Below are 16,810 nucleotides of genomic sequence, written 5' to 3'. Positions count from 1 at the left end.
GGAGGGGAGGGGAGGGGGAGAGACACAGAGAGACGATAATTGATTATAACAGTCACCTTAGCTGATACTTTGCTCTTTCCCCATTACTCTAACTCCAGTGCTTTCAAATGCTATATTCACTCACATCTGTGGGATATGTGCAATCAGATTCCACAGCTGCACTTAGTGAAAAAGTTGTTCCTTATTCAAATGATTTCGTCAAGGAAATTATAGATCATAGATCAGAATTATTACTAACCATATTTAGTTGAAATAAGATTGTTTTAACAGCAGATAACCTGTTTTATGAGTATTTCTATACAAGGTGTTTTTTAAAGTAAGCAGACATACTATTCAGTAAGTACTTCAATTATAGCAGCTGCCAAGTTACTAGGATCCAGATGTTTGAGACCACTTAAGACTGCATGTGGTAGTAAACTAATTTCACTGTTCTTTCTTTATACAGAGATGGACAAGCCATTATTTTTGTCATTGATAGTAGTGATAAGTTAAGAATGGTTGTGGCCAAAGAAGAGCTTGATACCCTTCTGAATCACCCAGGTATCTGTGTAGCTTCTTCCACCATTGGTATCTGTGTTTTGGGTTCCCTCTGTATGTGCTGGTTTGTTCTTTAGTAGAAGAAAAGATGATTATGAGATGGAATTATTTTCTATTTAAATTTGTAAATTTTAAAACTTTATAATAACTTGGCCTATTTTTTTTTTTAGATTTCAAAGCTTTTTGCAGAGTTTGTTTGTTTTTATATACTGGCATTTATTTCCTTATCACTAAAAGTCCTACTTTCTCAAATATATAAATAACATATTGTAGTAAGAGAACAACATTTAGATGGAAGAGATGAGGGAGGAAGTAGGTTTTGGTGCAGAAGGACATGAGCTCCGTTGCTTTGGTTTCTTGATTCCAGCGTGTGGTGGCAGAGGAGCTACTATGCTTTTGCTTCTTTAGCTTTCAATGTTAACAGAAAGGAGGAAAACTTCAAGTAGGAGGAAGAGGAACTGGGCTGTGGTTTTATTATTTATCATTTTATATATGAATGTTATGTGTGCCCTAGGCATGCAGGAGCCCACAAAAGCCAACAGAATGTGTCAGAGCTTCTGGAACTGGAGATATGGGCAGTTCGGTACTCCTGTCCAATTTATTTTTAAGTGTTGCTTAGGTAAAAAGATAAATATATGCAGTAATTAAGTTGGTGAATTGATTTTTATGCAGAATTAGATAAAATAGTTATAGCTGGAAATATGTTGTTTTTTTTCTTTTTCTTTAACAAGATGTAAAGATGCTGCTCTGTGTTGCCTTTCCTGTGGAAAGCAAATTGCACAACATTGGACAGGTAGCAAGAAAATTCTGTTACCACCTACCACTTATGGCTTCTAGTTTGCACTTGGCTTCACTCAGCAGCTCAGGGCACTTGCTGCTGAATCTGGCCTCCATCCTAAGTTTGAACCTACAGAGCCATATGGTGGACAGAGGGAGAGAGTTGACTCTTTCCTATGAATTATCTTCTGACCTCCATGCATAGCATGACACACCTACATACACGAACATGTACAAACACACACACATATACATGTACACATACATACATACAAACATACATGTATACACACAATTAACGAATACAGTTAAATATATAAATGTTAAAAAAAAAACTGGGAAATCTTTTCAAAACTGTAATGGGAAAAATAGCTGGTTAAAAATAATGTCACGGTGTGGGGAAAAAAAGTAATGTCACTTGTTCATTGTACTGTTTATGACTTATAATTAATCCACTTCCTCCTCTTCTTACTTGAGGTCTGTATGTCTTGTGTTGACAAGACAACACAGAAGTCTTTTTGCATAGATACTTCTCTATGACTGTGAGGTTCCCCTTCTCCAACCTTGCTCTTTGGTTTAAAGCACCTAGCCAGAGTCTTACCAAATAGTTTTAGTTTTTTTTTTCTGTTTAGATCACTGGTTCTCAGCCTTGTAATGCTGTGACCCTTGAATATATCTCCTCATGCTGTGAGGACCCCAATCATAAAATTATTTTGTTGCTACTTCATAACTGTAACTTTGCTACTGCTATGGACTGTAAAGCAAACATCTCATATGCAGGTATCTGATATGCTGACTCACGGGTTGAGAACGGCGGGTTTAGATGACTGTTTATATCTCTAAGGGTTTCTGTATGTGTATTTCAGTTTTAGGAGGCTAGGGCCAAGTCATCCAAAGCACGAGAGGCATCACGATGGGGTCCTTTTCTTTTTCAGATATTAAGCACCGTCGAATTCCAATCTTGTTCTTTGCAAACAAAATGGATCTTAGAGACTCTGTGACTTCTGTGAAAGTGTCTCAGTTGCTGTGTTTAGAGAACATTAAAGACAAGCCGTGGCATATTTGGTAAAAAAAAAAAAATTGTATTTCTCATTTTGTCTTTCTGAAAAGTCTGTGAGTTCGTGTATTCTTTAGGGTTTTTGTTTTTTGTTTTGTTTTTGACATTTTATAAATGGCTAAGCATGATAGGATGTAAGCTAAATATTCGCTTCACAGATTTGCAAGTACTCATGAGAATACTGCTTTTAACTTTACAAAGCCTTTGATGCTAGAAAAAAAGTATATTTAAAAAAACAAAAAAGCCCTTATAGTGAAAAACATAATTAAATGTCCCACTCACTCTTCTGGCTTCAAACACAGTGACTTCCTTTTTTACCTGAAATCAGCCAAGCCTCTATGGTGTCACCTTGCCTGAATCATTCACCAAATCAATTGTTCTGTGTTACTATTGTACCGCACCATTACCATGTGGGCTCTTTGTTGCTTATTTTATGGTGGGTTAGCTCTATTTTTGACAAGTTTTGGTTGCTGCCTTATTTTTCTTTTCCCACTTTTGTGACTGGCACATGTTACATATACTATAGATATTTGTTCAAATGAAGAAATAGAGATAATGGCTGTATATGGACATACTAGCAGTGTCTGAAATTCATGTGCATTAGTTATTTCGGAAAGAGTTCTTAATTAACTCTTGTGTTCTACTTTTCTGAGATCCTCTTTTGCTACCTACCCTCCTGCCTTCCCATGTCCTAAAGTGTCCCTCTATAGCAGTCCCTATATGTTGTAAGAGTTACAGTAATATTTAACAGGAAGTTGGACACAAATCAGAGAGTCTACTGGTGATAAAAGTGACCAAGCATATAAAGCAAGAAAGTGGAGCCTCAGAACCCCAGTGTGGACTTGGGGTGGGAATGCAGCTCTGCTCCTAGCTGAGGAGCTGTTGACATTTTGATAGTTAATGGGAGAGGGAGAGTTAGTTCAACCAAATACACAGTATTTGACACAAACTGGACTGATTAGGTTTTAAGACAGAGAGAGAGAGAGAGAGAGAGAGAGAGGAGAGAGAGAGAGGAGAGAGCATGAAGTTGGATGGTTAAGAAGCTGGGAGTGAATATGATCAAAATGCATTGTATGAAATTCCAAAGAATTAATAATACTTTTAAAAAGAAAAGATTTTAAGAGCTAGCCTTGGTGCTGAACAGAGTAGCATTTAAGTAAATGCTAGAAATATCTCAGGATTCTATGAGCACCCCTGCCCCCTACCCAAGATCCCTCTGCCAGGAAGGAAATAGTGAAACCTTTTTTGCTTTTGAACAGTTGGGGGAGAGACAGGGCTACTCTCTGGTTGCTGAATTTGAATCTGAGGTCCAGTGGTATTTGATAGTTAAAGAAGAGTGTTTGCTCTAGTTCTGAGTCTTACAGCTTTTCTCACAGTAAACAGGGAAGTGGTTCAGAGAAATGCCCAGGTTTGTAGTCACCTGCTGACACCTCCACCAGTGGACAAAGCTCGTTCCTGTAGTACTTGTCTCGAACTATGAGTTCTAAAATCAATAGCTTGGGGAGTTTTGGTGTAAGTGATACTACTGTGCCTTGCTGTTACCGTATGTGATGAAAAGTGTGCTGTGCATAATTGCTTATCTTATACTGTTTGTTTCCGTCTTCCTACTTGAAAGAATTCTGTAGGTTCTTTACTATACTCTGCGTAATGCTTCCTCCAAGTGAATGATATAAAACAAGCTCTAATTACTCAGAAACTTTAATTATATATTAATATGGTCATGGATTTTAAAATAAGTTACTAGATCTGTAACATGTAATGTTGTCATAAATTCCTGTATTTTCAGAGTAGAGTCTGTTCAAGCAATACTTAGCAAGATTGAACTGTTATGAGACCCTGTCTCAAAAATAAAACAATAATCACAATAGCAACAAAACCCATGTATAATTATAGGATTTTACTCTATAAATAACAAACTACATTTCAAACCAAGTCAGTAGATTCTTTGACTACACTGTGATCTATGTCTAACATTTCTAACTGATAAATGCGATTGGAGCAGTGGGTACAGTGAGGTAGGATAGTGAGTGCTAGAAAATTAGGTAGGACAGTGGGAAAAATATTATGTTCTTTATATCACTACAAATCTCAAAATTTGTCTCAGATTTTTTTCCCTAGTCCTGAGACTCTAATTTCCTAATTATATAATATATTTCAATGGAATATAGAATATTATTAATATAACATATTATATTCTATTTCAGTATTTAATTATTCTTGTACAAACATATATTATTAGTATGTATTTCTTTGCAATATTGTTTCTTACTCGTAGAGTTGTATGTATGACACCATAAAGTGGATTTTGTGTGTGGACTTTATTTCAGTGCTAGTGATGCCATCAAAGGAGAAGGCCTGCAGGAAGGCGTGGACTGGCTCCAAGGTACATCCCAAGTTGCTGCACAGCTGTTGCCTGCTTCTGTTTCATTCATTCATTTCATCTTTATGTTTTAATTTTATTACATCAATTCCCCTTCTTGTTTTTATTTCTGCTGTCAGAAAAAGCAGTACAGTAAGTACCTGATACCTTGTTGCATTTATGTTGCTGTATTTTTTCTAGCAGATTTCTGTGTTTACATTCAGTAAATAGAGTAAATCTGGAAAATGGTTTTAATGTATGGACCCAGATTTTCATTAAATCTAGTTGCTAAAAAACACATCTGAAGTTTGGGACAAACATTAGGCCTTACTGTTAATAACTAGAACAAAATGACAACTAATTTTTTTATGAATCACGATGTATAATATTACATATATCTTATACATAATTTATATGTATATTTTAACACTCATTTAGTATTAAATACTATTAAATGATATCTTGTTTATTTCAGTTCAGTCAAGATTAGATAAGTATAGTTTTCCCTAGGGTTGTAGCGTCTGTATAAGATGTGTAAGAACAGCTTGCAACATGCAATGCAGCAGATAGGTGTGTATTGTGTATGGCCTTTCTCAAAAGCCGTTCTGGCCAGGTCAGAAGCTTTCATGTTCATTCTTCCTGGGAGGCTCCTACCCTGAAGGAAAGTAAAAGAGAATCAAATTCTCATAATTTTAGGTTATAATATTAGATATGTGTGGGATAGTTTTTCATTTTTCTTCTTCCATTCTTTGGAAACTCTTGGAGACTTACAGCTTTTTGTGTTGGGTGGAAAAGTAATCCGTTTACAACTGCTTCACAGAGATAGATAGAACTTGGTTTTGTAACAGCCTGGTTTTTTTGTTTTGTTTTGTTTTGGTTTTTGGTTTTTGGTTTTTTTTTTTTTTTTTTTTTTTTTTCCACGTTTTCCAGGTTTTGCCCTGGGTATCCTGGAATTCACTCTGTAGACTANAGATAGAACTTGGTTTTGTAACAGCCTGGTTTTTTTTTTTTTTTTTTTTTTGGTTTTTGGTTTTTTTTTTTTTTTTTTTTTTTTTTTTTTTTGGAGACAGTTTCTCTTATAGCCCTGGGTATCCTGGAATTCACTCTGTAGACTAGGCTAGACTTAAACTTGGAGATTTGTCTCCCTCTGCCTCCAAGTGCTGGGATTAAAGGCCCACCTGGCACAGACTTTCATTTCTAGTTGTATTTATTCAGACAAAACATTTACTACTAAATTGCAAAGAACATTCCAATCCTATTTTACAAGTAACAAACAAACATCTTTAATGGTCCTAAATATTAGTAAAGGCATTTTTTCTTTGAGCCGATCAACTTCAATTTTTAAATTATTTTAAGAAGTATTGGGGATTATGGTATGGATTTCCAGAAGAAACTGTTGGGTTTCAGAAAAATCCAAAGAATATAGAGAAGTGAATTTTCATGGCAAATTTCTTCCTTCACCAGTGCTGACCATTGCTCCCAATGATGATGCAGTGCGCAGTGGAAGTCCTGCCAACACTCTCAGTGTAGTCATTCCCACCTCAGGATGAGATGATGATAGCTGAGAGGACAGCGAGGGTTTACTTTCTTCCCCAGCTCCCTGTGTATATATTTTTTGTCTATAGCGATAGCCACTAGGTGTCAGTAATGACCCAGTTTTACAGTTTGACCAGTTTTCAAGACTTGGTGTGCAATGTTTATTCTGATCTGTTATCTTACCTCCCAAGTCTTTGTGAGAATAGCATATTGTTAGAGGTGCTTTTATGCCCTTTTGTTGCATCAGCCTCTGCAAGGTAAGCAGTAGCAGCCTTGTTGCTCTGCGCACAGGAGTAGTAGCAGAAGAGCTGGACCTTTGAGGGAGCATTGCTTTAAAAACAAAATCAAAGGATATATCAGCTTTTTTTTTTTTTTAACTAGATGATCATTGTATTTTCTATAGAAGAGTAAATAGTATAGATTTTTATTGTTCTCAGTTATGTTTGAATATAAAGAAAGATAAGCACCTATCTTTCAAAACAAGTAAATAAAAGAGACTAACCAGCTTCTAATGTCACATATTACCTTAAAAAAACATAGTAAAATCTAACTGTAAAAGACCTTTGACCTCTATTCATTTTACTTTCAGAATCCTGAAGTTCCTAGCGAATTAAACAAGGTTCATCTTGCGCTGATCTAATCATATTTATTTAATATTGATTTTTTTGTATAATACTAAATGTTACATATGATTATATTCTCATTTGAAAGACTTGGTAATTTTATATGTTTAGTGATCAGTATAAATTTTCTAGTTCTGAAACTTTCAAGTGAGACGTTTTTGGGGGGGAAGGAGGAAGGGTTTGGTTTGGTTTCTGAGGCAAGGTATCACTATTTGTGTAACACTGGCTGACCTGGAACTCACTATATGAATTTCCCAGTGATGAGACTACAGACATATTCTACCTTCCCAGTTTTCAAGTGAGATTTTTTTTTTTTTAAAGTTTTCCCAAAGAGTGAAACTTGTTTTACCATATTATAGGTAAGTTGAAAAATCAGTAATGCCTACAGGTTTCAGACTTTAATCTTGTTTTATTTTATATTGAATACCAAAAATGATTCCAGGACATCCACCCTGAGCATAAGCAAATACACATTGTAGACAAGCACTCTACTTCTGGTCCTACAACCTTAGCCCATTTACAGATTTTTGTGTGTATATTTTACATACTGTGAGCATGAGTATTCTAATGGAAAATAGAGGACTGAACACACACTCCAGTCTCAGGTATCACTAGTAATAAAGGCGGCATTTTTAAAAGATACTAACTTCACAAACATGTAGTAAAAATGATGATCTTGTTTGGAAAGCTGGGTATCTGATGGATGTTGATTGGCTTAACAGCCGCTCCCCAAAAGCCGACTCCTAAGCTGGCAGTATGAAATGATAGTACACAGCCTAGTTGACTGACGATCTTCTCAAAGGCTCAGAATATGCTAGTAATTGAAAATAATATAGTTAAAAATAAAAGATGGATCTGGAACTAAAAAGAGAAGACATGACTCCCTAAACCATAAAAAAATGTTTTAAGAAATATCCTTTGCAAATAGTCAAAACACTACCTCTGGACTGGAAAACACCAGACACATCTATGTACGGTAATAGTGAACTGAAAGCAAAGAGAGGCTGCAAGCTTTTGTATAGAAGAATTCTGTGGTTCTCATCTGTCTGCTACTCCACCAGGCAACGGTAGAAGGAGACGGACAATAGGGAGGGTCGTCTGAGGAGTCAGACTAAAGAGTAGGCAGAAGATAAGTTGTCTCTGAGGAGTCAGATTAGGAACTAGGCAGACGACCCAGCACATGCCTTTAATCTCAACACTGAGGCTGAGGCAGGCAAATTTCTGAGTTTAAGGCCAGCCTGGTCTACAGAGCAAGTTCCGGGACAGCCAGGGCTACACAGAGAAATCTTGTCTCAAAACAAAGAAAGAAACAAAAAAGGTAAAGGAAGAGTCAGAGGAAGAAGTAGTAGAAGTAGTAGAATTAGAGGAAGGAGGAGGAAGAGGAGGAGGAGCAGGAGAGGAAGAAAGTAGGCCGGCTATAGGAAGAGTCATCTCTGAAAATCAGGCTTCTCCAAGAAAAAAGTCACTAAAGTAATAATTGTGGTGATTTCCACGGAAGTGTCTTAACCAGATGCAGTAGAATAGTGGCCATATTTGACAAACTGCACACACACTTATGATGTCTAGTCTACCTTTAGTTGTACTCATTCATATAAGCCAATAGCAAAGTGTCCAGATGTCTGAGGATAAAAATATGAAATACACAAATGAAAACTTGTAAGAAAGGGGGAGTACAGGTACAGGATATAGGTTAAGAAAAACATTTCAAACAGTATTGGAGTTTATCCTTTAAAATATGTCATTTTTACAAATTAAAAGTTAAGATATGATTTACAGAAAAGAAATTCCAGCAACAAATAAGTCAGTTATATGAAAATAAGAATACTAACAATGAGAACTCAACCAAGAAAAACAGTGCCCTTTTCCAGGAAGCAGGACAGAGGGATAAGGAACAAAGTTGGAAGGCAGGCATGATGGTACGTTCATGTAACCCTGGTACTCAAAATGCTGAGACAGAAGGACGGAGAGCTCCAGTGGCACATCTTACCTCAAAAGAAACAAAAACTTGGTAGAAAACAAGACAACCATGCCAGGAGGTTGAGGTCCACACCCTTAATCCTAGCACTTGGGAGGCAGAGGCTTTTGCAATCTTCCTGAGGGGGAAATAGGTTTCATATCAGGAAAGAAATTGTTACAGCACCAGCTGCATGGGATAGTACTGACAGTCTATGATACTGGTCAGTGCCCGGAAGAGATCATGGAGAATACACTGGAATCACATACTCGGGCAACGTCAGAGTATTGTGACAGCAAGGGAAAACCACGACATCCAGTGACCCATCTTCCAGTGTGCTGGTAAAGTGCTCTTGTGTTGGTCTGAGGTCTGAGGGAGTTCAAATCCCCAGGACATATCTAATCCCAGTGTGCCTATGGCAAGATAGGGAAATAGGAAAAGGTTGTGGGGCAGCTAGCCTGGAATACACAACAGCAAACAACAAAGACCTGTCTTAAGATAGAAGATGAAAACCAACACTCCGTTGTTCATTGACTTCCACACATGGACCATCATGCCCGTGCACACACAGACACATGAATATGGACACGTGCATCATACACTAACTAAAAAGAGAAGGATGGCTAGATGGATCAGGAACTGGGAATGAGCATAAGGTTGCAAAGGAAGGCTACTGACATTTCAGGAAATACTCTGTATTTAGTGAGTTGTAAGTAATTCCCTTGAAAAGAATTAATTGTAAGTAATTGGTTCTTAGAAGGAGTAATCACCAGAGGAACTGCTCCCTGTCTTTCTAATAAGCCATAAAACCTGTATTCTTTCCTTACTTACAGCTTCTATAAAACTTAACGCACAGTTTTAATTGTACCTGAAGGAAACAGATGTATGCATAGGGCCTTCCTGTGTTCTATAAAATTGCCTTGGAGTGATTTAGAGAATAGAGTTGCTATTGTTTCCCTTGTGGGGCTGACAGTGTCTTTGTCTGTCTGTCATCAGATCAGATCCAAGCTGTGAAGACGTGAAGAGATAGTCCCTGGAGACCTCAGTGATTTTCAATGAATGGAATCTGCGTAAGGCATACTGGATAATCTCAAATTTATTTTAAAAGATATATGTAACTAAGAATTTTTTTAACCACATTTTGCTTGCTTTGGTGGACTCTGGAAGAACGTTTTAAGGACTCTAGGACTTGAGACATTGTTAATCTGGCCATTAACTATACAAAATCTAATATTTCTTTTTAACTCCTTAGTTACCAACTTCTTGTTAAAGTCTACATCATTGTGATAAGTAGAATGTATAAATACCACTTATAAGCCATCTCAATATCCTATCATGATTTATGATATATTTGATGTATTTTTATTTTCAATTGTTTTCTAAAAGTTTAGTTCATTGTATGACTTTGAAGTGCAAATTGTGTTAGTGAAACACCTTTAAAGATTTATAAGGGATCCCAGGTAATTAGTATGTATGGAATTTTTATTGTGTCACTATCAATAAAAAATGAAATACACCAACTAGAGTGTTCTGTTCATGCTGAAAAGAATAATGTGTTGGTGTGGTATTTGGTGTTTTAATTGCCAAATATTATCTGAGGCCAACTAAACTGAATTCATTTCCTCGGTGCCTGATGAAGGGTTCCGTCCTTTCTGCTCAGGCCTTGCCCTGACACCTGCATGTGTGCGTGTTGTTCACAACTGTGAGGGTCTGGGTGGTGATCAGGTCATAAATGTAATGCATCCCTTGCCTTCACGGGAATCAATTTAATGCGGGAGATCTGAGAACATTTCATATATGATTGATACATTTTATTGCAGTAGCTAAATGACAATATTTCATCTTCAATTGATAAATGTAAATTTTAATAAATTTTTAATATTTTTATAACTGACTTATTTTTATCCTTAACATGTCCATGTGTTGGTCAGCTTTCTGTTATAGCAGAATGCAGGAGATAGTTTATAAAGAGAGGAAAAGAGGGAGGAAGGAAGAAAGGAAAAAGAGAGAGAGAGAGGAAGGAAGGAAGGAAGGAAGGAAGGAAGGAAGGAAGGAAGGAAGGAAGGAAAGAGAGAAAGAGAAAGATTGATTGATTCTTGTTTAAAATGTGAAGGCTCTGGTCCCACTCAGCTCCTCGTATTCAGTCCTGTGCCAAGACAGCTTCATGGCTGCAGTACATGGCAGAGCAACTTCTTCTCTTTACAGCTAAGGAAGCAAAGAAAGAAGAGAAACCTGGGCACAACACCGCTTCAGGGGTGTATCCTCAGTTCAATTCACTGCTTAAGGAGCCTTCTGGGTAGTCAGTTACAGCAGACTCCACTACCTCAGCTAACTGTTTATACACTGCTATGTGAGTGTTCTTCAGAATTTGAGACATATCTCAGGAACACAACATATGTAACTTCTGACAACCTAAAGAAAGGCCATTTATAATTGTAAACTCAAGTTCATACTTCCCTGTTAAATTAGACACTGAAACTATTCTCACAACAATGATGCCAGTTCTGAATACATTGCATTTGAATGAAAAGCTACGAATTATATAACATCTTAAACATTCTTAGTCATGAAAATAACAAGGCAAAAGGTGAGTAATGCAGACACATTGGTACACGTATCCATTGGAAGTAGATGTCTTTACAGATTTCATAAAAATAGCAGTCAAAGATGTATAATCCAATTTCTCAAAGTCTAGAAATACCAATTAATGGACATTTGCAAAACTAAAGATCATCAGAATATTGTAGTGGTTAGTGGTCTGTCTATTTTGATAGCATGCCATAAGCTTCTTTTATTAGTATGCGTTCAGAATGTCATCAGTCTGGAGTTGCCTCAAATATAGATAGAAATGATGTATTTTTTTAAACGTGTGCCTTAGTTAGGGTTTCTATTGCTATGAAGAGACACCATGACCAAGGCAACTCTTACAAAGGACAACATGTAATTGAGGCTAGTTTGTAATTTCAGAGGTTCACTCCATTATCATCTTTGGTGGAAAGCATGCCAACGTGCAGGCAAACGTGGTGGAGAAGAAGCTGAGTTCTACATCTTGATTCAAAGGCAGCCAGGAAGAGATTCCATCTTCCACCATCAAGCTCTCAAAAAGTCCACTCCCACGGTGGCACACTTCTAACAATGGCTACTTTCCATGGGCCAAGCATATTCAAACCACCACAACACGTTTTGTTTATTTGTTTGTTGGTTGGTTTGTTTTTTCTTTTTTTGTGGAGGAAATGCTATGTGGAGTAAGATGACAATTTTCAGGAGTTGGTTCTGTCCTTCTATCACGTGGGTTCCTGGAACTGAATTCAAGTCACTAGGTTTGGCAGCAAGTACCTTTATCTAATAGTGCCAACCTCACAACCCGTGCTGCCATTTAAAGAAAGAAACAGCAAAAACAGATACACTGTAACAATTTTAGGAAGGCAGAGAAATTCAAATTTTCACCTACACATTCAGAATTTTACATCCTTCAGTCTTCACAACCATATATATATATATATATGCTATGCCCTGTTGGCTCTTTTTTGTGGATTGGGAGTTTGGACGGGTTGTGTGAGAATTTCCTGGGTAAATAATGAAAAAACATCTACTCAGCCCAGAAAGGACAACACGACCACAGGAAAGAAATGAATCTACCAAACCCTAACTTGGTAAACTAGTAAGTTTATTAGGGCTGCTTACTCTGGAGTATGAGTGAAGGGTTACTTACAGAGTCATGGACAACTCAAGTCAGCCACATCAACACAGAGCTCCACTCTTCCCAGCATGGCTAATGACTCAGAGAAGATGAACCCATGGAGGTCTATACCATAGGCAGACAATTCAACTGGTCATAATTACCTCCTGTACAGTGCTTACTGCTGACTATTGTAATTCAGGTAAGTTTTAGGAACTTTCTGAGACTTAGTAGTTGTTTCCTTCCTCAATCTGAATGAGCTGACCTTTACAAGTTCCTGATCCCAGAAGAGCTTCCCTCCAGGATAGAATGTTTCACTTAAGAGGAAATAAGAGGTTCGGTGATTTGGTGAAATGCACAGGGCTGAGAAATGCTGGTGCTGGCCTTCAAAAGCAAGCACTCTGTTTAGAATAGATGATTCAAAACAGAGAAGAGAAATATAGGTATTTTTTAATAGTACTGCTAAAAGTGAAATTAATTTAAAAATCATAGACTACTGGAGGTGCTCTTTTATTTTTGGGTGTTTTTATTTTGTTTTTTTTTAATTTGTTTTGATTTTCATTTTAAGCCTATCAACACTAAGAGTTTACTCTCTGAGCCTGAATACATGGAGGTATATTAAATGAGATACATTAGATGTTGACAAGTTAGATAAAATTAACAAAACTGCTTAAAACTAAACTAGCTAGTAACTCACATATTAAAATACTTAGAAGAGAAAATACTTTCCCCTTGATCTCTTAAGATCTATTAATGGTTTATAAACAGCATTTATTACTATACTTCATTTTCAAGGAAAGATTCTATAGAAGCAAACTGGATAATATAGGATGCCATATGTATATAAGCTGAAATTATTGTGTTTGTTTCTAGCATATTATATAGTGGCAATATATCTCAAAGTTGAAACAACTTTTTCCCCCATGTTTTACACCTCAGCATTGAGAAACTTAAGCTCAGTATTTTTAACAGCATTTTGTAAAATGTTCAAATCTTAGCATTGTTTGTTTTACATTTAAATATTTCTTTGTTGACTGGACTGTTTTATAAACCACAGAACTGAGTTTTGAGTATTTTTCATTTACAGGTTCTGATAAAAATTATATTATATACCCTAATTACTTGTAATTATTTTTTTCCTTTCAGATTTTGACACATCAAGGTTTTGATTTCCATAATTACATTCATTTCCTTGTAAAAGTACTTGCTTAATTCAGGTTGGTATAACAATAACCATAGCCTTGGCAGCTTATGTGCAACAGAAGTTATAGAGGATGGTGATCTGCCATCGGTCTGCTAGTGATTTAAGGTTCTGTTGAAAGCCCCCTTAGCAGTGGAGTTCCGTCTTCTCATTGTATCATAACAGAAAAGACAGAGAACACTCTGAGTGTCTTTAGAGGAGTATTAAGGCTCTTTACATCCTTTAGAGCAGCACCATCATCAACTAATTACGTCCCAAAGACAGTTCCTCCTAGTATCACACTGGTGTTTAAGATTCCAACCGGTGCATTTTGTGTAAAAATAAGTGTTCGGTCTGTTCTACTACTTAAGGCAAATTCAACTTGCTTATGACTCTAATAATAAAATACGCCAGTTTGCCTAACTTTATGCATAGCATCTACTCTCTTACTACTTGCCTCTTATTTCTTAGCTTAGAAATATATTGGTTACTCACTGTGATCTAATACAACTTTAAGAAGGAAGGGCTTATTTTGACTTCGAGTTCCTGGGGAGAGAGTCCATGGCAGATAAGTACGGTGCCCGCAACAGTAAGCAGCTGGGCTCATTGTACCCAGGGAGGAAGAAGTGATAAGTGCTTGTACTCTGACTGCATTCTTATTGTTCCATCTAGGATCCTATCCTGCAAAACGGCACCACCAGCATAGAGGATGGGCTTTGCTGTAACAATTAATTTAGATAATCCTTCAGATATCCCCCACTTACTTGTTTCATAATGGTTCCATATCCTATCAAGTTGTCAGTAAAGATTACCCATCATAACTACTATCTCTGACAATGTCACACCCAAAGACATCACTTTTAAGCTTCCACCCCTCGTTTCCATAAGCTTATGGTCATCTCATATTGCAGAATGATTTTGGTCCAACTTCAAAAGTACCCATATTCTTTAATAATTACATTTTATAAGTCCAAAGCACCAACTATCATTAGGAATTCAAGGTGATTTCTTAACTGTAAGCTCCTATTTACAAAAAGAATCAAAAGCAAGTTACTTCCAGTAAAGAACAGTACGGAATATATATTCCTCTTCCAAAGGGATGAATGAGGGCATAGCAAAGAATGATTCAATCAAAGCAAGACTGGAATCCAGCAAAGCAAACACCAAATCCTGAATCTCCTCCATAGCTGGCATCTACTACAAGTGGAATCCTTCAGATTTCAAAGGGTTTGTACAGTCTCACCCTCCAGCTCTGCCACCTATGATAAATGTATTCTTTCTTGAGCCAGCTTGACTGTATCCTGCAGCTTTCTTGGTAGATATTTCATGGTTCTAGCATCTCCAAATTTTAGGAGGGTCTCAAGTACAACTTGGGCTTGACCTTCATGAAATAGTATCTCAGGTCCTCCTTGCAGGGACTTTGACTCTCCCACATGTTGCCTGACCTTACTGGCTCTCTGGAACCAAGAGGCACAAGAGTCATTAAGCCCTTCAAGGTGACACCTTTCATGTATGCAACAGACCTGAAAATACCACCACCCTGGTACAACCGATTTACCTACATAGAACAGGCCTTCAATGAGTCTTCAATGAGTCAAGAATCCCTTGCTGATTTTAAAACCATCCTGTTTGCTCTTTTGTCTGCCTTCAATGCCTCTGCAAGAGTAGTACATGTTCTTAAACACTGAACCACCTCTGCAGCCCCAGTCCTGTATTTCCTTACACCATCACTAGCAAGCTAGCTGACAGTGCTCCACTGGGTACGAATTCCAGGTAACAGCTTTGAGAAAGGAACTTCATAGAAGACTGGCAAGCAGCTGTCAAAACGATTCTTTACACGCTGGATTTTACTCCCAAATTAGATACTTCGTCAGTAAGAAGACTTCCAACTTCCATAAGATGTACTGGTCTAACCTGTCCAAGGCAGTAATTGGCAGTTGTAAACTCAAATTATATAGTCGCCTTAGGATTGGGGCAGCAGTTTCTCCACCTGCATATTTCTCATACCTGTCATTTTCATTTACTTTTCAATTATGCAATTTTTAAAAGAAGGTCAAGAGAATGCAATAAAGGGTTCACTTGAAGGTAGTTTCCTATTAACATGCCAAACCTGCGCATGCCACGTATTACACATGGTGTGTGGTGATTCATGATTTAAGAGGCATTCATTTATTGTCTTATTTCCTGACCAAATCAGATAGAAGCCAAAGCAGATACTAAGTATATGTCTGTCACTGGCATAGCATTGTGCATTATGTATCATGCTGCTCTTTTTAACTAGTGTGATATTCCTATAGCAGATCTGTTCCAGGAGGTCGTTTAAATGCTGGTTGTAGAACGTCCTGACCCATGCCTCTAGAGGTTTCCTAGAGCATGACATGGAGCATGGCTTGCTGAAGCTACACACTGTGTCACTTGCTCTTCTGCCCACGGGTCACATTTATGGCATTCTCTTGCAGTTGGCCACCCTTTGTTGTGTGATTTTGTCTCAGTCTGAGATGCTTGGGACTGGGTCACCCCTGTGAACTCCAATCACTAAGCAGCCAGCCTGAAAGAACTGAGCAAAGTTGCTGGACTGCCTACGAACGACATCTTTACAGATAACATTTGGGGATTTGTCATTTTGGTTTTTGTTTGTTTGTTGTATACATTATCTCACCAACTTTTCTAGTCACGTTTAAAGCAGCTAGCCTGAGAGGAGTGACTATGAAGTCAGCCATTCAAAATTTTATATATAGATTTTTATTTTGGTACTTTATAAAATACAGGGTGCTTGTTGGGCTTCTAAATAAATATGTAGTTATTAGGGTCTTTTCCTACTTGTTTGTTTTAATTTTTCAGTTTTCTGACTACCCTATTGAACTTTGACTACCCTAAGGAACTTTGCAAGTTGCAACTTGCCAAATTTTATTCAAAGATACCTTGTGTTCTAAAACTGGTTGTGCTTTATTTAAACCTCAGAAACCAAATGTACTGACTGAATGCCCGCCATGAAGTGTCCGAAGGACGGAACTGGAAATGGCGGTTTAGGTAATTTTGTTTCAATTCCTCCCAGCCTGTAGGTGGCTGACACTTTTATAGACATGGATGTGGCTGCTCAGAACAAGT

General features: G+C 37.3%; 1 protein-coding gene across 2 annotated transcripts in view; it reads left to right on the top strand.

Moving 5' to 3' along the window:
• Positions 1–10,736, top strand: part of Arl6 (ADP ribosylation factor like GTPase 6) — a 26,320-nt gene extending 15,584 nt beyond the window's left edge. Inside the window, exons 5-9 of one of the 2 annotated variants that reach the window (XM_021184475.2) lie at positions 446–540; positions 2,250–2,379; positions 4,699–4,754; positions 4,871–4,883; positions 9,840–10,736. In XM_021184475.2, coding sequence (XP_021040134.1) covers positions 446–540; positions 2,250–2,379; positions 4,699–4,754; positions 4,871–4,883; positions 9,840–9,873 — 328 coding nt within the window. In that variant the 3' untranslated portion in view covers positions 9,874–10,736. The remainder of the gene's footprint in view (positions 1–445; positions 541–2,249; positions 2,380–4,698; positions 4,755–4,870; positions 4,884–9,839) is intronic. The other variant, XM_021184477.2, reaches the window with a different exon arrangement.
• The last annotated feature ends 6,074 nt before the right edge of the window (positions 10,737–16,810 follow it).

This window comes from Mus caroli, chromosome 16 (assembly GCF_900094665.2).
Source record: "Mus caroli chromosome 16, CAROLI_EIJ_v1.1, whole genome shotgun sequence".
NCBI classification, from domain to species: Eukaryota; Metazoa; Chordata; class Mammalia; order Rodentia; family Muridae; genus Mus; species Mus caroli.
This window is presented reverse-complemented; position numbering and strand designations above follow the sequence as displayed.